General features: G+C 39.8%; 1 protein-coding gene across 1 annotated transcript; it reads left to right on the top strand.

Moving 5' to 3' along the window:
- Positions 1-10,065: 10,065 nt before the first annotated feature.
- On the top strand, positions 10,066-18,266 carry NIPAL1 (NIPA like domain containing 1). Its single transcript, XM_054514676.1, is given in 7 exon segments — positions 10,066-10,127; positions 10,129-10,211; positions 13,777-14,043; positions 15,005-15,061; positions 15,513-15,603; positions 17,370-17,530; positions 17,662-18,266. Coding segments are annotated over 7 exon segments (1,326 nt in total).
- Positions 18,267-23,474: the final 5,208 nt, after the last annotated feature.

Raw genomic sequence — 23,474 nt, 5'->3', positions numbered from 1 at the left:
GAGAGGATTGAAATTATACCAGGTTCAATTAAGTGGCTTTATATCTGCTTACAGGTGCTCTGAAAGCTCTATTAATGCTGGCACACACAATTCCATCCTGATTAAACCTATATCCTCCACAGGACTACAGAAATAATGGTGCAAAATAAAGCTGTATCCAACTCAGCACCAGACAAGTTCAAATGCATTATTCTCAAGGGAAATAATTTCTCCAACAGAGTGGGCTCTAAACCAGTCAGTTCATGTTAGCACTCACAGTACTAGCATCTCTACATAGGTATATATTTTTCATGTTTACTTTTGCTCTTTGAGTCTTTAGTGTCAAAAAAAAAAAAAAAGAAAGAAAAAAAATTGATATTGTGCTCTCCAGACATACTGATTTGCACTTGTTCTAGAGTTTAAAGATGATGATAAGTATGATAAAATAGAACATGTCCAAAATCACACCAATCCAGAGTATGGAGCCTGGAGGCTGGGGAAAAAAAAATCTGTATCTTCTACATTCCCATCTTCTTCAGGTTAATAGGATTTTCTTTGCATTTTTTCAAATAAACAAATTCCTCTGTATCTGTTGGTATCTGTTGTAAGCAGAGATACTGTGGGATACTGTGTGTTCTGGGTAAGCAGCCATGGCAGCCATGGATAGGATTTACTGGGAAAGAGGAGCTGACATTTGAGGCAGGACTGGACATTTTATATTACTGAGGCACTGAAAACATTAAGTGGCATAGAAATTGAAGTATTAACTACCCTGTAGTCTCAAAATACCAAGTTTGAATGCCAAGCTTAGGTAAGCGCTGCACCAGGTTCTTTTCCTGTCAGTCAGGATGTGTAGCACAAGATTATCTTCAAAATCCACTAGTCTAAAAGCAAATTATGAGGAGTTAAAGTTCCCAAGTCTAAGACACAGGAGTGCTAATGCAGCATGTGCCCAGTGCAAGTTGGACAGACACAGAAATTAAATCTAGTTTGGGGACTGTTGTTACTTTGTTACCGCATTTGCCCATACTGGGCACAGTAGAAAATATCACATTAAACTCACTGGGACCAAATTAATCTTAGGGCATTTTCAAGCATTTCAAAATTTTTACTAAATTCTATCGCTATCATGTTACCTATTCTGTAGTCACACATATTTTTTTCTTTAATTGATACATTGCCACAACTTATTACAGTGCTTTTTAATAATGGTATGCATATTTTCACATTATCATATTTAGGTAGCAAATTCAAAAAGTAATAGATGCTTTCTATAGACATATTTTAGATTTCTACCATATGGTTTTTACTGTATCATCCCAAATAGTTTCCTTTTACTACTTGGATTTTTTAAAATGTAACTACTATGATAAACAACCAAGTTTTCAAGCATTATGAGCTGAAAATTAATTCTACTAATCACTATACATCAAAATCTTTAGGGCTGCAAGAAAATGAAGGATTGTGATGAATGGAAGACCAGCTTCTGTTGCTTCTGCTGTTTTATTTTACGTATTTCTCCCTTTTTTACTGGCCCACTACATTCACATGTCTAATCATTATTTTCATAGACAAAATGCTTTAAATAAGTATTCCCTGGAACAGATCTGGGCATCATATACAGATCTATTTTTTTTCTTTACAAAAAGCAGCAAAAAATCTTCATTAACATTGAAATTTGCAGCATGCTACAGCATGATCTGTCTTTTCTAACATGCTAAGAGTCCTCAGCAGTTCTGCAATAAGCAGTTTCAACAAGCAGTGTGCATGCTTACCTTAGGAATGCAATCTGCTGCTTCTGCTAGAAATTTCAGTCCTTTAAATCAGCCACATTTCCTTACTACATAAGCAGTATCACCATGAAAAGCTAAATATAATCAACATTTCATAAATAAATGGCTTATTGATTGATTTCACAAAGAGCCAGCCCCCTATGCAGTTCTCTGAATTATTCCCAAGGAAGGACATGGTTATTAGAGGCGGATTTCCTTGACCTAGTGATGGATTTTGAGATTTAGAGGGAGATGAAAGTGACAGTGGCAGTCAGTATTATCCTTCAACTCAGCAGAAGGTTATTAGCCCTATCTGCAAGCACAAGAAATGACAAATACTGGGGTGTGCTCTGTTTTGAAACTGAAAAAAAAATATTGTAAATAACTATGTATTCAGTATTGTCTGCTCAGTTGTTCTCTTAAATATTGAAGATGCTTTTTAGCAGTGGTAACAGGTTCTTTTACTGTAATAGATAAAACGCCATAAATGGAAATTTCCTTTTATGAAAGGAATAAAATTAAAATAAATTAAAAATTTATTTTCATGCGTATACCATAGGGCTGAAGAAAAGGAAATAACATTTTAAATTACTTGAAGTTCTTAAATAATATAAGATAACATATTTTGATGCTTTAAAATCCAGTGAATTGTGGATACATTTTTAGTGGAAAATGCCTTGATGATGAAGTTATAAGACACTGAATTGATCTTCAACTACAGTATGGATTATGACTTTGCAAAATGGTGTAAGTAGTTGCATTCCTCCTCCATTAGAAATGTGCAAGAGTGCATGTGTAGTGGCTAGAGAGTCAAGAAAGGCCCCATGAGGATATACTTCAAAAGAGAACATGGTATTTGCATACCTCACCTTTCATATTTCACTGCTGGATACTATAAGAATAAGAAAAATAATGTTCTCTGAAGTTTGAGTGATTAATTTTTCAATCTGGAATCTTGTACATGGCCCATTTTTTTAAAAGAAAAAAAGAAAAAAGCTCTTAAGCAGCAAAAAGAGGTAAATGTTGAAACTTGAATTTATATCTTTGTCACAACTGAGACATAGCTAAAGTTTTTACATTCTATGAATTACATTCTAACTTGGCTTCACAAAGAGCATAACTCAGGAAAGCAGTCCAGCCCCCGGGACTCCAGGATTATGATACATTTGTTTCTATAACCAAGGGCAGCAGGAAAAAATGTCATTAGCAATCATAGGAACCAACTTAAAATCTTGCAGCCCAGGTGACTGAGTTTATGGATTTAATCATAAAACAAAAGCTCAGCAAAGGTCAGCCTCCTGATGATGGAAGCAAATTAAACACTTCTGCTGCTGTGACTTTCCAGCCCTGAAGACAGTCATTCCATTTTCCAGAAGAGAGAACATGCATTGAAATTTAAAGAATAAAAATAATTTTAAATAAGATAGTAATGGGCAACAAGGAAATGTATAATCTTATGCACAATGGAAGCCACATACACCAGTTTTAGTAAGATATGCAACATGACAAAGAGATAAAGTGAATAATCCTCTAAATTCTGGCTTATGCTTTACTGTTGTCTTTGAAGAGCTGAAATGCATCTCTTATCCTAAGATCATAGATATGAAAGAATCTCAGATGGTTGCTGCATCCAACCAGTATTGAATCTTGATCAGATTTACCTCTGTCATTCTCCAGGGTTTTTCCCTGTCTTGCTGTCTGAAAGATATCAATGTTCAGTGCTGAGCAGTGATTCTGTGAATATGTGGTGGCACTAAATGTTTGGGACATATGCCTTGTTATGTGTCACAAAAAATTGATCCACCCTTTTAATCTGGTATAGAACTGCCAGTTTTCTTATAAAATAATAAGTCCTGCAAAGCAAAACTAACTTATTTTTTTCTTTATTGGTTTACCCTGGAATTCTTCAAAGCTCTCAAACAGAGGAAAATGAGTCCTGCTAAGCCTGGCCACTTCCTTGTCTGACAGTGGCCAGGACCTTAGTAACCTGTGAAGAAGTTTGCAGAAAAAATTCTGGATAAGCTTAACACAGTGGTGTCAATTCTGCCCTCCTTTAAAAGCCAGTTACATAGCTGTCATTGACTTCACTGACAGTTATATTAGTTGACTGTCGATATTTTTTCATAGATATTTTTTCTGTCATTCTGTATTCCAGTGAAGTAACCTTGACTGATGGGAGAATGACTGTACTAATGGATTATTGTTTTAGTAGGCCAACTATAATCTCTTTTTGCATCTTGCATTGTCATCATCTGTAATTCTTCTCAATCCTATTAATTCTACATATAGTTTCAGATACCCATAACCAAAACACTAGATACATTAAACATATGTATGACTTATAAATAAGCATGTTTTAATGGCACATTGCCTTTCAGCTTACTATGTTGAAGCTCTGTAAACAGACGAGTGTTTGGATTGGGATCACAGTTTTGACCAGCTTATATTCTGCAAATATTGTTCTGGTTTTTCTAGTGCTGATGTGATTTCAGCAATTAATGTCATGTTGGAAGTGCTGCAGCTGAGAAGACTCCACAGCTTCTGACTTATTTATGCTCTTGTGTAGAATTCAGTGTCATGAAGCTCAATTGGCCCCAATGAGGCTTGGTGACTAGAAAACCATCAGTGCCAACAGTGTCTCCGCCAGTAGGTGGTACTGTATTTTTAGAGTGATGGAGAGTGAAATAGATGCAATTTAAGATGTGTGTTATAAGTTGGATTCTAATGTGCAGATGAGGCTGGGATCACAAAGCACTGCAAGTGCTCTCAGGTGCAGAGCACAGCAACTGCACAGTGTGCTCAACCACTGTCCCACAGCCTAGTTACTGCATGACGATTCTGCACAGGGACTAGCACTTCTGAAATGTCAACACGGTGACTGGACATGCCTGGCAGTATTTTCTGTGCCCTGAGATGAACCTGCAGGAAGATTATCCTTATGTCTTCCAGGTTCGGAGGGTGATTCTCCCCTGCGATGTCTAATTACTAGGCTGAAAACTGCAAGGAGCACAGGGACTGGATTATCAGAAAACTCGCTGGGAAACACTAGGTCTTCATTAAATTGTAAAATTCAGATAAAAAAACAGTGTAGTATTTTTTACTTTTTTATTTTTTTCAGACATCCATGGCATCTCTATTATATCTTCCCCCCCAAGTTTTATCTTCCTCCTTGACTTTTTCCACGGCTTTTGCGACATCTATCAGCTTAGTTTTGGCAACTTCCAGTCCTTTGCAATATAGCTCATTTCCTCAAAGACCATTTCTTGAAGACACTAAAACTCCGGATTTTCTGCGTTTTGGGCGTTTTCTTCAATTGCATTTCATTTGATCCTATCTCCTTTCCAGAGTGTTTGTAAGCCTTTCTTTTTGGGTTCGCAAGATTATGTTTCCCTTCCCGAAACCCATTCCCTTCCCTACCCCTTTCGGGAAGGGAATGGGTTTCGGGAAGGGAAACGGAAGGGAAATCTTACGATTTCAATGGGGACCAAGAGAGGAATCTTTGGTGCATGTCCCGAGACTTGATGACATGCCATGCCTTTTGATGCCTTTGACTTTGGGAAAGATTTTTTCTTTTTTTTTTCTCTTTTTTTTAAGCATCCATGCCATGTCCCTCCTATCTTCTCCTGCAAGATTTTTCTTCCTCCTTGCCTTTTTGCCCTCCTTTTGCAACATCTGTGAGCTTAGTTTTGGCATGTTTTGCTATTTTGCAGTGCTCTGATATAATCCCGGTGCATTTTCTTATAGTCACTAAGTGGCCCAAATTTCCCAGGTTTTTTTTTTTTTTTCTCCTCCAATTGCAATTCCTTTGATGGTATCTCCATTGCAGCCTCTTTGGCAGTCCTACCTTTCTCTTTTGCCCTTCAGCGAGGATCAATTTTGGCAAGCTTTGCTGCATGTGCCTGCGCCTATAGCGTATGGGAAAAATTTCTTCCTTTTTTTCTTTCATTTTTTTCAGCATCAATGCCATGTCCCTCCTATCTTCTCCTCCAAGTTTTTTCCTCCTCTCCTCCTTAGTTTTTTGCCCTGCTTTTGCAAGGTCTGTGAGCTTAGTTTTGGCATGTTTTGCTATTTTGCAGTGCTCTGATATAATCCCGGTGCATTTTCTTATAGTCACTAAATGGCCCAAATTTCCAATTTTTTTTTTTTCTCCTCCAATTGCAATTCCTTTGATGGTATCTCCATTGCAGCCTGTTTGGCAGTCCTTCTTTTCTCTTTTGGCCTTCAGCGGGGATCAATTTTGGCAAGCTTTGTTGCTGCATGTGCCTGCCCTTAGAGCGCTTATAGTGTATGGGAAAGATTTCTTTTTTTTTTTTTCAGCATCCATGCCATGTCCCTCCTATCTTCTCCTGCAAGTTTTTACTTCCTCCTTGCCTTTTTGCCCTGCTTTTGCAAGGTGTGTGAGCTTAGTTTTGGCATGTTTTGCTATTTTGCAGTGCTCTGATATAATCCCGGTGCATTTTCTTATAGTCACTAAATGGCCCAAATTTCCAATTTTTTTTTTTTTTTTCTCCTCCAATTGCAATTCCTTTGATGGTATCTCCATTGCAGCCTGTTTGGCAGTCCTTCTTTTCTCTTTTGGCCTTCAGCGGGGATCAATTTTGGCAAGCTTTGCTGCTGCATGTGCCTGCACCTATAGCGTATGGGAAAAATTTCTTCCTTTTTTTTTTTATTTTTTTCAGCATTCATGCCATGTCTATTATCTCTTCCCCCCAAGCTGTTTCTTCCTCCTTGACTCTTTCCCCTCCTTTTGCAGCGTCTGTCAGCTTAGTTTTGGCATGTTTTGGTCCTTTGCCAGGCAGCTCATTTCCTCAGAGACCATTTCTTGAAGACACTAAAACTCCTGATTTTCTGGTGTTTTTCGGCTTTTTTTCAATTGCATTTCATTTGATCCTATCTCCTTTCCAGAGTCTTTGTAAGCCTTTCTTTTTGGGTTCGCAAGATTCCGTTTCCTTCCCGAAAGGAAATGAAATTTCCTTTCGGGAAGGGAAACGGAATCTTGCGATTTCAATGGGCACCAAGAGAGGAATCTTTGGTGCATGTCCCTGCACATGATGACATGCCATGCCTTTTGATGCCTTTGACTTTGGGAAAGATTTTTTTTTTTTTTTCTTTTTTTAAGCATCCATGCCATGTCCCTCCTATCTTCTCCTGCAAGTTTTTTCCTCCTCCTTAGCTTTTTGCCCTGCTTTTGCAAGGTGTGTGAGCTTAGTTTTGGCACGTTTTGCTATTTTGCAGTGCTCTGATATAATCCCGGTGCATTTTCTTATAGTCTCTAAATGGCCCAAATTTCCAATTTTTTTTTTTTTTTCTCCTCCAATTGCAATTCCTTTGATGGTATCTCCATTGCAGCCTGTTTGGCAGTCCTTCTTTTCTCTTTTGGCCTTCAGCGGGGATCAATTTTGGCAAGCTTTGCTGCTGCATGTGCCTGCGCCTATAGCGCTTATAGCGTATGGGAAAGATTTCTTTCTTTTTTTCTTTTTTTTTTTTTTAGCATCCATGCCATGTCCCTCCTATCTTCTCCTGCAAGTTTTTTCCTCCTCCTTAGCTTTTTGCCCTGCTTTTGCAAGGTCTGTGAGCTTAGTTTTGGCATGTTTTGCTATTTTGCAGTGCTCTGATATAATCCCGGTGCATTTTCTTATAGTCACTAAATGGCCCAAACTTCCCGGGATTTTTTTTTTTTCTCCTCCAATTGCAATTCCTTTGATGGTATCTCCATTGCAGCCTGTTTGGCAGTCCTTCTTTTCTCTTTTGGCCTTCAGCGGGGATCAATTTTGGCGAACTGGAGCGGTGGCCGGTGGAAAGTAAAACGCCCAGGCTAGATAAGTGTCCAGCCAACCTCCAGCCAGTAAGGCACTTCCCCAACACGAAGTCAGGGCCCGGTGCCTAGCGATGACAAGCTTACGGACGAGTGGCCGCAGTAGTGAGCTCCGAAGTCGCAGGATGAAATGAAGAGGCGACTCTCAGTTTCTTCAGGGAGGGTGGTTTTATCGGTAGGGAAACGTGGAGAACGAGCTGAGAGCCCCGAGGGAAGAAAACCCCGGGTTTTACAGAGGGTGGGGGGGGGGTCAAAGATAGCAAATCAGAGAAGGATACACTAAGGATTGGCATCATCGGAGAACCAATCAAACACAGTTGTGGGAGGGACCCTGGCCCCTAACCCAATCACCCGACACCCTGGCCCGAACTTTCTAGAAAAAGAGGCAGGGGTGTCGAGTGACAGGCAGGCAGCCAGGGGTGGGGAACAAGAAAGATACATTTAGTAACCAAGACAACTGGGGAGGCGTTTGGGGATTGACACAAACTGGTAACAGGGCAGGACCTTCTGATAGAACAATGGGGGGAAAACTGAACAGACATAAAACACACCACAACAGCAAGCTTTGCTGCTGCATGTGCCTGCACCTATAGCGTATGGGAAAAATTTCTTCCTTTTTTTTTTTTTTTTTTTTTCAGCATCCGTGCCATATCTATTATCTCTTCCCCTCAAGCTGTTTCTTCCTCCTTGAATCTTTCCCCTGCTTTTGCAGCGTCTGTCAGCTTAGTTTTGGCATGTTTTGGTCCTTTGCCATGCAGCTCATTTCCTCAGAGACCATTTCTTGAAGACACTAAAACTCCTGATTTTCTGGTGTTTTTCGGCTTTTTTTCAATTGCATTTCATTTGATCCTATCTCCTTTCCAGAGTCTTTGTAAGCCTTTCTTTTTGGGTTCGCAAGATTCCGTTTCCTTCCCGAAAGGAAATGAAATTTCCTTTCGGGAAGGGAAACGGAATCTTGCGATTTCAATGGGCACCAAGAGAGGAATCTTTGGTGCATGTCCCGAGACTTGATGACATGCCATGCCTTTTGATGCCTTTGACTTTGGGAAAGATTTTTTCTTTTTTTTTTTTTTTTTTTAAGAATCCATGCCATGTCCCTCCTATCTTCTCCTGCAAGTTTTTTCCTCCTCCTTGCCTTTTTGCCCTGCTTTTGCAAGGTGTGTGAGCTTAGTTTTGGCATGTTTTGCTATTTTGCAGTGCTCTGATATAATCCCGGTGCATTTTCTTATAGTCACTAAATAGAACAAAAACAGGAATTTGAAACAGACTGCAGACATGCATCTGTCCATATAAATGTTTTTATCCTATGGGCATGCTTATGTTGTACAGAAGATCACAGTTTTTTCCCAAACTTTCAGATTATGCTATAAAATTTTGATATAACTCTTTCAAGTACAATTTAAATTTTTTGCTCTGTTTTTTTTGCAGTAACCTGCTTTAGAAATGTTAAAGCAGAGAAGTCAAACTATTTATCATGCAGCCTGCACTGGATTCAGGCCACCTTCCCTAGAAGTTGTTATAGTGTAGACACAGTAAAGATAAAGTGGAATGGTAACTAAAATCACAAAAAGGAAAATTCAATGTTCCTTTTCTCCTAACATACAGAGTGCTGGTAATGTTAAAAAATAAATACTGAAATAAAAAAATGAGACTAAGACATTGAAACTGGTCTCTTGGTTTAACCACAGGACTGCAAAGTCAAGGATACCTAAGCCAAGGAAAACCAAGTTATTTCACTGATAATGTCAATGTATTTCAGCAGTATGCCCCAATGGTACAACTTTTCAAAACCAATGATGATTAGTTTGGGTACTGTGCTGCAAAGCCTGGTTCCAGCTGTACTCTCAATCCTGTGTATCCCTGTGGTGCTCTGTGGAGGTGTGTTAAATTTGCAATTTTGATTCCAGTAAAGAAATCCTTGTGCATGCTAAAGGTCTGCAGAGTGTCCCAAGTTCGCTAGACAACATGTAATGTTTTATTAAGCCTTACATTTTGTAAATGTATTTCACGTAATCATGTCAAAACCAAGACCTCAGTTGAAACTATTCAACTAAGGTCTTGGGTAATAAAGGTAATTATTTCTTGTAACAATCTGAAGCCTGTTAAGCCACAGGGAGTCATCTCAGGGTGTGCATCACCAGGCACTGCCCTTGTTCTAGGACGCTGCCATAGTTTGGCTGGGGGATCCCTCTGCTTGCCCACAGATCCACTGGCCAAAGCAAGCACAGGCAGCTTGTCACAGACACAAGTGGCTGCACATCAAGACTGCTCATCTCTTCTCCCAGCTGCGAAGGGGAAGGAAACTAAATCTGTAGAGACTTCAGGAGAGGCAAATGCTGCCAAGGTACTTCAGGAGAGTGCGCTCTTCTTTGGATTCAGTGTTCAGGTGGGGCCACAGAACTCCCTAGGTCTGGGACTCGATAACGATCTAGAAAGCCCATTCGGGGTCACTCGTCACTCCTGGAGCCCTGCGCGCCCTTTCCCCCGCAAGTGGAGGGGATGCCACCTCCGTCTCCGCCGGCGAGCGGGCGCGCCCAGCTGCGCTGAGCCGCGCCCGGGCGGGCGGAGCCCGCGGATCCTGGCAGCCGTGGGGCCCGGAGTGGCGCTGCCCGTCCGTCCGTCCGTCCGTCCGTCCTGCCGTGCGGGTCAGAGTCTGCCCGTCCTGTCCTGCGGGTCAGTGTCTGCGCGGCCGCGGGGCCGGGGCTCCGCGGGAGGGCGCGGGGCTGGCTCGGTCTGTTCGGTGCGCGCATCGCTCGGGACGCGGAGGGTCGGCAGGGCTCGGGACGCGGCCGTGCCCTCCTGTTTCCCCGGTGTCGGAGCCCCCGTAAGATTTCCCTCCGCCCCGGCAGCACCCCGTTGTTTTCCGAGGAGTGGCGTGGGTCCGGCGCCGGGGAAGCTACTGCGCTTCTGCCGAGGCTGCCTGGGGTTAAACATCTTGTCAACTTTGTTTTGTGCTTTTTGGTGAGTCTCCACTCCAGGCGTGCCAGGGAGGAATTCCTTGCTGCTTCTCGATACACCCACTTTTGGCCCCAGGAGCTGCGCCTTGGCAAAGGTGGGCTTGGTATTTCCTGGGTGACCGAGAAAGGCATTTCATGTTTCTGCCAGGGGTGAGCTGAGTCGTGAGCCTGCTAGAAATGGTTAAATTATTGTCTAATCAAAGCAATTAGTTTTCGAGATGACTTAGGACCAGTATCTTCAGTAGCAGGTTAAGAGCCAAGTTGGCTGTCACTAACCAAGGCAAGTCAGCCCTGAACTGCAGAATGACAGCAAGTCATGCATGTCACAAGCAGTGCATAGCACCGGAGTGTCTGGTCTACCCAATTCAGATAGAGAATATTTAGGTGTTTAAGGGGAAAAAAAAAAGGAAAAAAAATAGCTGAATCATAAAAAAAGTTCAGAAGTTACACCAGCAGCTGCCTTGGCTCAGACTGGTTTCCTGTTGCTGCCAGTCTTGAGTCAGAGCTGGGAGAGATTATTTCTGCTAGGAGGAGTTCTGCTGACAGGTTCATGTTTGTTGACATTTGGAAGTAGGAGGTGAAACTAGCTTAGCTACAGAAACTCTGTGCTGAGCAAGCCAGGTAGCCTCAGTGATTTGTCATCTTCCTCAGCCTTTCCAAGTGATCTTCAGACTGTTCACAGGGGTAATAACAGTAATTCCTGGATCAGCCTCCTCTTCCCGTCTCTCAGGTGGTTCTTTGATCAATGCAGTTACATGCCACTTTTCATGCAAGTGGAACAAATGACTTTTTTTTTCTTTAACCATGAGAAGCTGCTCAGCCCAATAAACAGAGATCATAAGCATTCAAAATTACTCTTCTCAGTGATAAATCCAATATTTCTTTGTGAATGTGGGCAAAGATTGTAATTCAGAAAGGAGAGAAACAACCTGTGGCACTCACTGGGTGACTTAGTACAAATGGCATGATTAAATTTTTCTGATGTCGTAAGGTATGCTGAGGAATGAAAACCTTTAGAACACATAGAAAAACATTTTGTTTCACGTGAAACAAAATAAGCCTGCCATTCATCTCCAGCTAAATGAAAGTACACCAGTCACCAAAAAGGGGGAAGAAAATTGTTATTTTCTTCACTGTAGAAACCCAATGCACTGATAGAAAGCTGCCTTACAGTTTCCTTACTGTTGCAGGAAACTGAAGGACTTATCAGGAGTGTTTATCTTCATGTTTTCTTTTCATTAAAGGCAAGGAATGTTACTGCTTCTCACACCATTCTGGTTTGACATCAGTATAGGTATTGAGAGCTGAGGGATTTCATTCATCTCTCCCTTGTTTTTTTTCACAGAATAATAGAATAGTTTGGATTGGAAGGGACCTTTGAAGGCCATTTAAACCAACCCCCATGCCACGAGCAGGGCATTTTTATCTTGCCCTGATATGTGTTTATAAAGAGAAAATATAGTTATGCTTAAAGAACTTTTCTGTAATTTTGCTCTGTGATTTATTCTTCACTAATTATGTCATAACAAGTATATGCAAATTTTTCTTCTTCTAAGACTATGCTAATAGTTTAGGATTTTAAAATACTTTCAGGTGGAAATGCTAATTCCGTATTTTTACATTATCCAACTGTAATTTCTAGTAATGATAAGAGTGTAGAATAGTATCTATCCTACATACTATGCAACAGGAACTGCATGTGGATCTAAGTTCTCTAAGATTTTAATCTTCAGCTGGTGAATATGAACGTGCCTATCTTGTGGGAACATTTTTATTAAGTCTGACTTAGCAATACAAAACAACTTCTGTTATATGGAAACACTCTTGGCAAACAAGGAAGTGTGTTTGCACAGCCTGCAAATCAAATTATAACTTCCTGTAGTATGTTGTATAATATGGAATGAGAAAACAGGGAGCAGGTACTCACTCTAGTTCCTTACTTGAAAAGGGTTCTGTCTCCCAGAGCTAATACCAGCATTGCCAACAGCAAATAGGATATTTTTAGGACCTTATGTATTTTAACTATTCTTTTTTAAACTGTATTAAATGAATTATCCAAGTCTGCTTCTTGTTAATTGTTCAGTGAAGTACTTTTGATATAACATTTTTTATTTCCAGAGCTTACATGTGAACACAGAGGCACATCCTTTTCTACCAAGTCCCCAAGTGCCATTTCTTCAGTTGGGAAAGGGGAGAAGAAAAGAAAAGAAAAAAAGGGAGTGTATTACTGATGCTGTCACTCTTCAGGATGAATCGTTCATTTATTATTTTAATTACAGGGAAACCATGGGAAAAAAAAAACCTATTTGTTGCATCCCCTGCTTCCTATGTATCACGGTGGACTGAGCTTTTGTACTTCTGCAAATTGTTTCATATTTTAACATGTCTTCACAATAAGCCTTCTTTACAAAAAAGATTGTTCTTAAAAGTTTTCCAGGCTAGAGTCTGTAATCCACACTGGCTGCCTGATGCACTCCACTGTAACAAACTGAGACATCAGCCTAGACTGCCCAAGCCCTGTAGCAGCTCTGCTGCCTGACCCCTGCTTCCCCATGAAAAAAGCAACTCCTTTTGTTCTTGGAAATGCACTACCTGCTCTTCCTTTAGAAACAAATCTAGGGAGGTGGAATGAGGCCTTCACCTGAAAATTTTGTGATTGGTTAAATAAGACTTGGCTCACACAGTATTCACTGAACAGTTTTTATAAAATGCCTTAGCACCCATATGCAGTGAGAGTTTTCTCTCTGTTTGATTTTTCCTTCCTTTTTTTCCATTTGTTTTTCCAATCTTAGCTACCAATATAAAACCAGAAGCCTTGAATAGCAGCAGGCTTACTTTAACAGGCAAAGTCCAAAATCATGGATTTGGCTATATGTTTGTGGTCTCTGCACAAAAAAAGGAGCTCTAGGAGCTCTTTCATCTTCAGGTTTCAGTTTAGCTTTTAAGATTTTGAGTTGAATTTTAAACTGAAGCTAAGATTTTTTTGTTGCATTGCTCGGCATTCCCCTTATTGCCTGAGCCAATGAAGTGCAAAACATGGATGTAAAATAATGTAATCACCTGTGAGCTACAGGAGTGGGTTATGACCCACGGCAGCATCGTGTACATTGCGTGGGTTTTGTGTGTTATTTGCACAGTCAGAAATTACAGGTGCTCTGCAAAGACACGAAAAGGAGTGAGCAGAGTGGGAACAGGGCTCTTCTAGAGCTGGGCCTGTGTTGTGAATCATTTGTCCTTCTTTTTCTGCTCCCAGGTGCTGTGCTCTCTTTTTCTTGTCCTGACTCCTGCCAGGCATGGTGCCAGATCACCAACGTGTCTGAATCACACTCTCCTCTCCTCACCTCTATGGAGGGGACTGGCAATGAAACAAATTGGAGCATTTCCCTCCCTTCTGGAAGCAAATACCACCTCTACATTGGCTTGGCTTTGGCTATAGGCTCCAGTATCTTTATTGGTTCTAGTTTCATACTGAAGAAGAAAGGACTTTTGAAACTGGCAGACAAAGGAGTCACCCGAGCTGGTAGGTGATGGTGCCATCCTTGCTCCAGCTGGGGACACAAACACCTCTTCTAACTTGACAAAATCAAGGTTCAAGTCACAGATCACATGTTTAAAACTACTTTAATGGTGATCAGAAGTCCTGTCTTGGTGAGGGATGGAGACATGCTATTATTTCTGTGTGTGGTTACAGGGACTGGAATTTCAGAACTCTTAGGACTAACAGATATGCAGTGGGTATTAAATCTAGTGAGCTGGTGCTAGTTCCTCACTGAGAGCAATTAGTTACCAAAATAAAATTCTCTATTTGTCTTATCCTCCAAAATGCCCTTCTCCCTCTTTTTTCAATCTTTCTTCCCCCTCATTTGAGATTGAAAGTCTTAGGCTGGTTTAGCTTTTTTGTTTTGCTCAGCTTCTTTAAAGTGTGTGCAATGAGTTGCAGAAATGACATTTATTACACAAGTTTCTACAGTTAGTACAACTATCCCTTCATCAAAGTCAACAGATGAACAGCTAGAAAAAGAACAGTTGCACTAATGTCTTAATTTGCTTTGCATGGATTTAAGTACATAGCATTAGCAGTTTTTCTTTTGTTTGTTGTCTTTATTGGAAAATATTATTTCAGAGAATTTGGTTATTTGAAAAAACTGATACTGAATATAAGATATGAATATATTGGATCTGACCTGGAAAAGCATTTTGAAACATCTCTCAAGCTCACCAAAAATCTTTATAAACATTTTACTTTTGCTTGAAACTTCTCCTCTGTGTATATTTAGTCAAATAGCATTTTTTAGAAGCCCAAGTCACAAAGCAGTAGAGTCATTAATAAAATGTCAGTCAAAATCAAATATTCTTCTTTTTGCATCTAGGTAACATGCTCTTTTTGTACTTTGTAAGTGCAAATGTGAAGCTGTACTTTTTGTTTCTTACAGTAAGGTGATCTGTTTCCTCTAAGATAAGGTTATTTTTTTCTCTTTCAGGACAAGGTGGATATTCTTATTTGAAGGAATGGCTTTGGTGGGCTGGACTGCTATCAAGTAAGTCAGCTCTTTCCTCTCAGCCTATATGTAAATCTGCAAAAATCAGATTGTTTTAAATAGATTTATTGTCTGATTTTTCATTCCCTTCACTTAAAAGAAATGTCCTTGCAATCACATTAATGACAAGCTCTTCTCATATGCCATCTTTCAAATACTGCATTTGGTCTTAAGGGCTCTTTGCAGAATAACCATCTTTTCTTTAATATCTGGTCAAATGCCATGGAATTGCATCTGTCCAGATTCTAGGAGTACTTAGGAGTACTTAGGAGAAGAGTATTCTACTTTCTTCCAGCATTTATTAGTTGTGCAGCTAATTTTGAAATGAAAATGTGCATATATAGCGCAGAATAAAGATTTTGGTTTGTATTTGCTGTCATACAAAATATTTACAATAGCATGCCTTTTAATATTCTCCTCCAAGCTGATCCAAATGTTCTTTCTTCTGCAGTGGGATTAGGAGAAGCTGCAAACTTTGCTGCCTATACCTTTGCACCTGCAACCTTGGTTACCCCCTTGGGTGCACTGAGTGTTCTAATAAGGTCAGTACCAATGGGGAGCAAGCCTTGGCAAAAACCACTCACTGCATGAGGGAAAAAATACTGGCTTTGGCTGAAAGTAGAGATTTTTAATAAGAAAACTGAAAAGCAATTGATGGGCAGAAATTGCTTTTCATTGCTTTCTGGAAATATATTTTTCCTTATTGAGAACTGAGTTATCTGGGTAGATAGAATCAGAAGTCTTGTTGCAAAGGCCACTGAATGCCTTCCCATTAGCTTTTCACCTAGATCACAAAGTAATTCTTATCAGCATAAACAAGGTATACTGCTGATAAAAGGTAATTTATCTATTCCTAGAGAACTGGAACTTTTTTAAGAACTGTTATCCCGTTCTTCGGCTGTGACTGAACTTTAAATAAAAATACAACATTCCTTCACAAAATGTTTTCAAAAACATTTCTATTGATCAGAGCACAGTTAGTAAATATTTTGATTTTGTTTGGTCTTTTTGAAATCTTTATGGAAAGAAGGCAAAGAAAATCTAAGCTTTCTTCTGTATCCACAATGAAAATTTGTGGTTCTTTTGAAACATAAATGTCCTTCACAGACTTATTGTTTCCTATGTATGAAGAAAAAATTAATTTCCAAGTTCTTAAGCACATACAGTAATGTGGCTATCATAGCAGCAGAAAGGACATGGACTGCGCATACAAAAATTTTATAGGAAATAATCTTTTGGCAAAATGAAATTATAGTAATTTAAATGTAAAACTGATTTTTAAGAACTCAGTATATTATATGAAACACTGTGTTTAAAACAATATGCACCACATATTAAAAACAAAACAAAAAATAACCCAAACAAACCCCTCCCCCCACGCAGGATGATGCTTGGAATGATCTACCTGCTCAAACTGCAGCTGTTCTGTCATAGCAAAACCAATGTAACTGAGTCCCTGCAGTGGTGCTGGGGTCAGCATGTTGGTAAATGCAGATCAGCTGGCTGCCTGGCTGCTGCTGTGCAAAAACAGCTTGAGTTTTATTGCTCTCTTCTTTGACAGGGAGAGCAATCATTCAAATTTTCATGAGACAGAGGGGTTGTTAGAACTTCATGTCAGTGAACTCATTACCCTTGTGTGAAAAAAAGGTATTTTGATCAGTGGGTTGAGTAACTATTTGTGTGTTCACACACCATTAAGCCCGTGTCTGTGCCCAAGGTTGTTCTCCAACAGGCTAATCATGTCCTATGAGTGGTGTTTTAGGCCATGTTATTGTGCTTAGGTTAAATAATCAACCCCGTGGAGATCCTGGGGTTGATCACTGAAGGGGGAGACATGCCTTCTCTGTGTTTTGGGGGGAGCCCTTGGCAAGCCAGGCAGAAAGTGTGCCTGGGTGGGAGAGCCTGGGGAGAGGTGAGGAATAGTTTCCAGCACTCACGTGCATTGGTTGTAATAGCAAATGAACTGCTTTGAGCCATTTTTGGAAGAAATAAACAGCTCTTGTGGTTAATCTACAGCGAGAGTGCGTACCCTGACCCAGGCAATCAGGAATGAGAAGCTCCTTAGCAATTTGGACCCTTTTACAACCTGGAAGGAAGCAATAAGGGTTGCTAAACTCCCTAAAACCTGACCTTACCTTCTTGGTCATGACCAACTTTCTTGGAAAAACTCCTCACAATTTGATTGTTTCAGACTGATTCACCATATATCCAAATTCAAAAGAGGTTTTCTGATATGCTACACAGAGAGATTTTGAATGTCTTCTGTGCCTGGTGGAGCTGAACATTTTATTTCTATTTTGCTGAACAGTGCTATATTGTCATCCTATTTTTTAAATGAGAAGCTGAATATTCATGGAAAGCTGGGCTGTGTACTGAGCGTTTTGGGGTCAACAGTCATGGTTATTCATGCCCCAGAGGAGGAGGAGGTCACCTCACTAGATGAGATGGAAAGAAAGCTGCAAGATCCAGGTCTGTATGCAATTGCAGTGAAGACATGCTGCAGTTCATAGGGAAGTGTCCAGGACACTGAACAACTGAGCATGTTCGTGAGCATAGTCTGGTGTTGTGTGTATTACTCTTCCCTTTCCTCTTTTTTACAGTGTTTGTTACATTTGCTGTTCTGCTAACAGTCATTGCCCTTGTCCTGATCATTGTTGTGGCTCCAAAGAGAGGTCAGACAAATATACTGATCTACATTTTAATTTGCTCTCTCATCGGTGCCTTCTCCGTCTCCTCTGTGAAGGGTCTGGGCATTGCCATCAAGCAGATGCTGCAGAGGAAGCCAGTCTATCGCCATCCCCTGGTTTACATTCTGGTGGGCATCTTGGTGCTCTCAGTCAGCACTCAGATCAGCTACCTCAACAAAGCCCTGGATGTGTTCAACACATCCCTTGTGACACCCATTTACTACGTGTGCTTCACTACCACAGTGGTGACGTGCTCCATCATCTTGTTCAAGGAGTGGAGCAGTATGGAACTGGGTGATATCATTGGAACCCTGAGTGGATTCTGCAGCATCATCATTGGCATCTTCCTACTGCATGCTTTCAAAAACACTAACATCACCTGGAGTCAGTTGATGTCCACTGTTGCCAAAGAACCATCACCACCACACCGTGAATCTGAAGCCAGTCACACTCTGCTGGAGAGCATGGAAAACCCAGCTCTGGCATATGAGGAGGACAACATTTTATTCAGTCAGTGAAACACTCAAGCAGTGTTTATCATCAAAGTATCATGAATTGCAAACTCAGCCCACCCATGTCTACTAGAAAGCTCTACTTTTCTGCAGTCCTCTGGAAATTAGTCTGTGAGGCCTGTTAAGTGTGGATCACTCCTCTCTATGTCAGCTGTTGGCAGTAATGAGTGAAAATGGTCAGTAATTAGCACAACAGACAGAAACCTGGTGGCGATTATATGTTAGGCAATGAAAAACATGGTCCTTCTTTTATGCAGCGTCTCTTCCTGGGAAATTTTAGCAAAAAAGAATGGTTTTTGTAAGCCATGTTTACAAATGCAATTTTCTTTGATGATAAAAGACAATCCTTGCTGAAATGGCAGGTACTCTGCTATTATCTTGTGATGGCCTTAATATTTCTGGCTTTATATTTTTATAATTTATTGCCAAGTGAGCTTGTAGATACTCTACATGAAGGATCTTCATTGGAGACATAATATGAAGAAAACAGTGTTTAATACTTAGTTTTTCATATAAAATTTTATGCAAGATTTTTTCACTTTTGATGACCTGCCAATGAGCATTGATTAGATGTCACAAAAATTTTAGCAAATACAATTCTTGATACATCTCAGCTTTTCTTCTCAAGGAATCCTGAATGGATTGTGAATCCCTGAATGTGCCTGTAACTTTTTTATTACAAAAGTAAGACTGAGTTTAAGAAAAATAAAATTCATTCGAGGCCTGAAAACAGTTGCTACTGGCTTAAAAAGTTACATGAGGTTATAGAATTAAGTATTCAAAGGCAGGAGAAAAACAGAACATGCAATTAAAAATTTCCACTTTGTTTTATATTATTTTGAGGATTAAGAAGGAGCTTTACTTATTTCCATACTTCTTCCTAATGCAGCCATCTATTAATTATAACCCATTTAAGCTTTTCAAAATTTTTTCCTCATTTTCTGGGAAGGCATTGTTCTTTATTAATAATAAAGCAGTCCTGTTAATTTTTATTCTTTTATAAGTGCAAAATTCATTTTACAATCCATGCACTACTTCCAAAACTACTAGGTAGGGGATGAGTGGTAGGCAAGGGGTGAGAAATGTCAGAATGTCTTTTTTTGAGTTTGGACTTCTCTAAAAACTATTTGCCCCTATTAGATGTTTAACAATATGTTAACCTACCAGAGGCCTTGAAGTTTGGTAACTGTACTGTAGTAATGTAGTTCCTCAGTTGTGGTCACGGATCTTCCTGTCACAAAAAAGCTTGCACAGTCCATGGTTTACTCACTACAACCCTCTTTGTTTTCCACTTTGTAAGTAAGTAAGTTCAGCAATCAGACATGTGGTTGGTGACAAGCTCATCAGAAAGCAGCATTTCCAGTCTTTGGATCTTTAAGTGTGAGTCCAGAAAGTTTGCCAGAGGATGCCATGACTTCAGCACTTAAAAACTGGTTTAAATCAGCTGAAATTTATATGCCAAGCAGAACTTCCTCATGAAGCAGGCTATATGTTTCCTAATGTTCAGAAGGTTTAGTAGAAGACGACAGTTTGGATGGATAGAAAATTGTTCTGTCAAAGAAAGCTCATCCTTCACAAAAGGGTTGCTGCTTATGTTTCATATATTTAAGTGGCATCACTATTACCCAGCAAAAGGGACATTTTCACTAAAAATGTACTTGCCTTCAAAACATAATGACATTGTACACATTATCAATTTGGAGTATTTTTCAGCTTGAGTGGTGAAATTCACAGCAATTCTTTGCTGTTAAAAAAGCTTCAGACAAGAAAATCTACTAACAGGGTTTCATTACTTCTTAGTTAATGTAGAGAATACTTTGGTTTTATTTACCAGATTCAAGCTTCTAAATGTTAATAGTTAAGACCAAGTAATACAAACAATAAAAAAACTAAAGATGGAGGGGGTTTTATAGTTTGTTCTTTAACAAAAACTTGCTTTTCACTCTGAATTACACAGTTCAAAGAATAACTGAAGAAAACGTTGACTGTAAAAAAGAGAAAAAGAAATGCTTTTGCATAGTCCATGGCCCCTTTATTTGCCTATAGAGTCATCACTGTGGTGTGACCAAATCAGTTATTTGTAAGAAATAACAACCAGTCCAGTTCTTGAATGGATGTGCATTGGCATTTTTTAAAGATATATCATAATACTTCCTTTGACAAGGGTGTGGACTCCTTATGTACCAGCTGCTGGCAATAATTAGCTTATAACAAGCAAAATTCCTGTCTTTTCTACTGGATCTTTGTATCTGCTATTACACATAAATAGCAACTGATAATAAAAGAATGCTATTTTCTAACAATGTCAAAAAAACAAAGTTAATGGTTATTTTCATGGTGTACAAGAAGTCCATCATGTTAGAAGTAAATTAGTGATTAATTTTTTGTATAAAAACATTTGTTGTAAGAGATGCTATTTTTTTAAATGTTTATATTTAGTTACTGGTTTGGAATAACTTTGATTTTTTTATTGAAATTATGCTCATATTTCTCTTGTAATAAATTATTCATGGTTATGCGCTAAGTTATCTGTAGTTTTTAAACAAGGGATGAAAAAAGAGTGTCATTCATATTTCTAAACTGGAGAAGAAAACCCAAAGCATGTGTGTCTCACAGCCAGTCTCAGTGGAGAGTGTGAGTTGTCAGGTTTTCCAGGCAGTGAAATGAAGAACACTATTTAAAGTAATTAGATGTGTTTTGGTATGTAGGGCGAATGGTTAAGAAGGAGAACAAAGCAATCCTCAGAGGCAATACATTGCTAACCAAATTACAGCTTTTAAATGCTGATACCAAACAAATCTTGGCAGCTACTCATTATTACCACGTCTCAGGACAAATTAATGGGTAATTAAGTTCCTTACATAGCTGCATCAACTAAATTTAGGTAGGTCAAGAAGACTTCAATAGGTTAAAAAAAATCTGTACCATTTTGGAAGGAAATACATCAGTTATTAATTTCTCTAGAAATCTGCTCTACTGTCTTAATTTTCAGCCACACTTGAAAGAACCATGCCATAAAAAAAAAAAATCTTCATCCCAAAGGGTGCATATTCAAAAATTCAAACTCTACTCATCAGGCTGCATCCTGGAGCTTCATGGGGAATTGCATACTCCTAGAAAATGTTGTTCTCTCTTTCTTTAAATTCCAGCAAAATAAAACTGTTGTCATCTTATTTCAAAAAGCTCTCATACCTTCTTGGTGATTTCTCACAGCACAACCAACAAACTCCAACTCTCTCCTCACCCAGCTAACCCACTCTTTTGGCTCCAATAAGGAGCACTTGTCTCCTTATTGGACACAGCTGTGGCCTGTTAAGGGCAGGCCTATTCCTAATCTTTGGTGATTAATGCAGCTGCAACTCCTCAGATGTGAGACTGCCTTCTGCACTATTTTCTTACATTCTATCCCTCCACATAAAACTGGCAAGTGTGCTAGGAAATATCCTTCCAGCAGGGCATATTTGCAGTAGCTGACTCCTTCTGGACAGGCTTTAAAATTGTGCCATGGTTCAGAACATGGGTGGGATGCTGAGCAGGAGCCAGACTGGTGGTGCATGTGGGAGGAGGGATGGTGATGTGCTTTGGTGGGCCTGCAGGGCTTCCCATCTGTGAAATCTGCTGGGGGGAGAGGGATGGAGGCAGGAATTGGTCTGAAACAAGTGTCACCAGCCCTGTACACACTAGTTATTGGTCTGCATTGTTTCTCAGGAATACTTTTGACAAGTGAATTAATTTCACTTTCTGAAAATAAATTCCATTTTGCAAATAATGCACCTTTTTAATAGAAAAGAGATGCATCCTAAGTGGCTGGCTCACAAAAGCTTGGAGTTCTGCCTTTTTTCCTCCCATCCATAATACAGACTTGTTCATGTTTTCTCATGTTTGATCAGCAAACAGTAGCTAAATTTTTACAAATGCTGAACACTCCTACAGCCTTTGATGGAAGTTTCCCTGTATGGAGGTGTCTCCTTTACTGCTTTTTCCAGATCTCATTTTCATCATATGTAAGTTTAAAAAGAAACCATCAAACAGACATCTCTTTATGGTTAGTGATAAGGATGTCACTCACTATTCATCCATTTTTTTGCCTGTTAGAATATGGTTGGAATTTGACCTAAGCTCACAGTCACCATGAGGTCTAAGGTGGCCTACTCAGTCTTTATGTAAGGGTGTAACTGTTAAGGTGGCCTACTCAGTCTTTATGTAAGGGTGTAGCTGTTCTGGTAAATAAATGCACTGTAGATACCTGACCTTTGTACTGCAGACCATTTCTTGCTGCCAATTAAGCACCAGTTTCACTGACTCTGAAGCAAGTTCTCATGCTTTTTCATTTATTTACTGTCACTTGATGATAGCAGCTGTTAAATTTATTCTTTGTCAGAATGTTAATAACAGCTTCCTCAGATTTTTCCCCAAGCAACCTACAGAAAGATTATATTGGGAAGTGGAAGCCTGGTAGGCAAGCATTATTGGCTCCAGTTATTAGACCAGCATGCTTCCAGGATGAGTGGAAACATGAATATGGGTCCCATATTCACCATGGAACAGCTCAGTGAGAGGCAGGAGCAAGATGCTTTGAGTACATAAATCTAATGCAGCTGGTTTTCACTGCATGGTGCTGTAACGTATTACACATTAACTTGCAGTAATATGGCAAAACCAGTTTTACAAGAGCTGCTTAAAAAGATGTCTCATATTATTAAAAGTCCCCATGTACGTTATATTGTGGAGAGAGCTTGAATTTCACATTGGTAGTGCATCATCTGCTGAAAAGCTTTGTACTTCTGTGGTCTGGCCATAAAGCTTTGTACTTGTGTGGTGAGCTCCATGTGTGTACCGTGTTGTTGTCTCAGTCTTGGCTGAGAGGGAGCAGAGCCAGGACAGCTGACCTGAAGTGGCCAAGGGGATATTTTGTACCATAGAATGTCATGATCAATGTATAACCTGGGGGGGGAGAGGGAGGGAAATTGGCTGGGTGTTGCTGGTTATTGCCTGTGGATGGGCTGAGCATCAGTCAGCAGGGAGTGAGCACTGGTACTGAGCATCACTGGCTTCTCTTGAGTTCTATTCCTCTCTCTTTCTCCTTTTAATTGCTATTACTATTGTTACATTTTACTTTGCTTCAGCTGATAACCTGTTCTTATCTCACCCACAAGTTTTACTTTCTGACTCCCTGTCCCACCAGGGCAGAGGCAGTGAGCAAGCACTGCATGG

Source organism: Molothrus ater, chromosome 4 (genome assembly GCF_012460135.2).
Source record: "Molothrus ater isolate BHLD 08-10-18 breed brown headed cowbird chromosome 4, BPBGC_Mater_1.1, whole genome shotgun sequence".
Taxonomy (NCBI): Eukaryota; Metazoa; Chordata; class Aves; order Passeriformes; family Icteridae; genus Molothrus; species Molothrus ater.
This window is presented reverse-complemented; position numbering and strand designations above follow the sequence as displayed.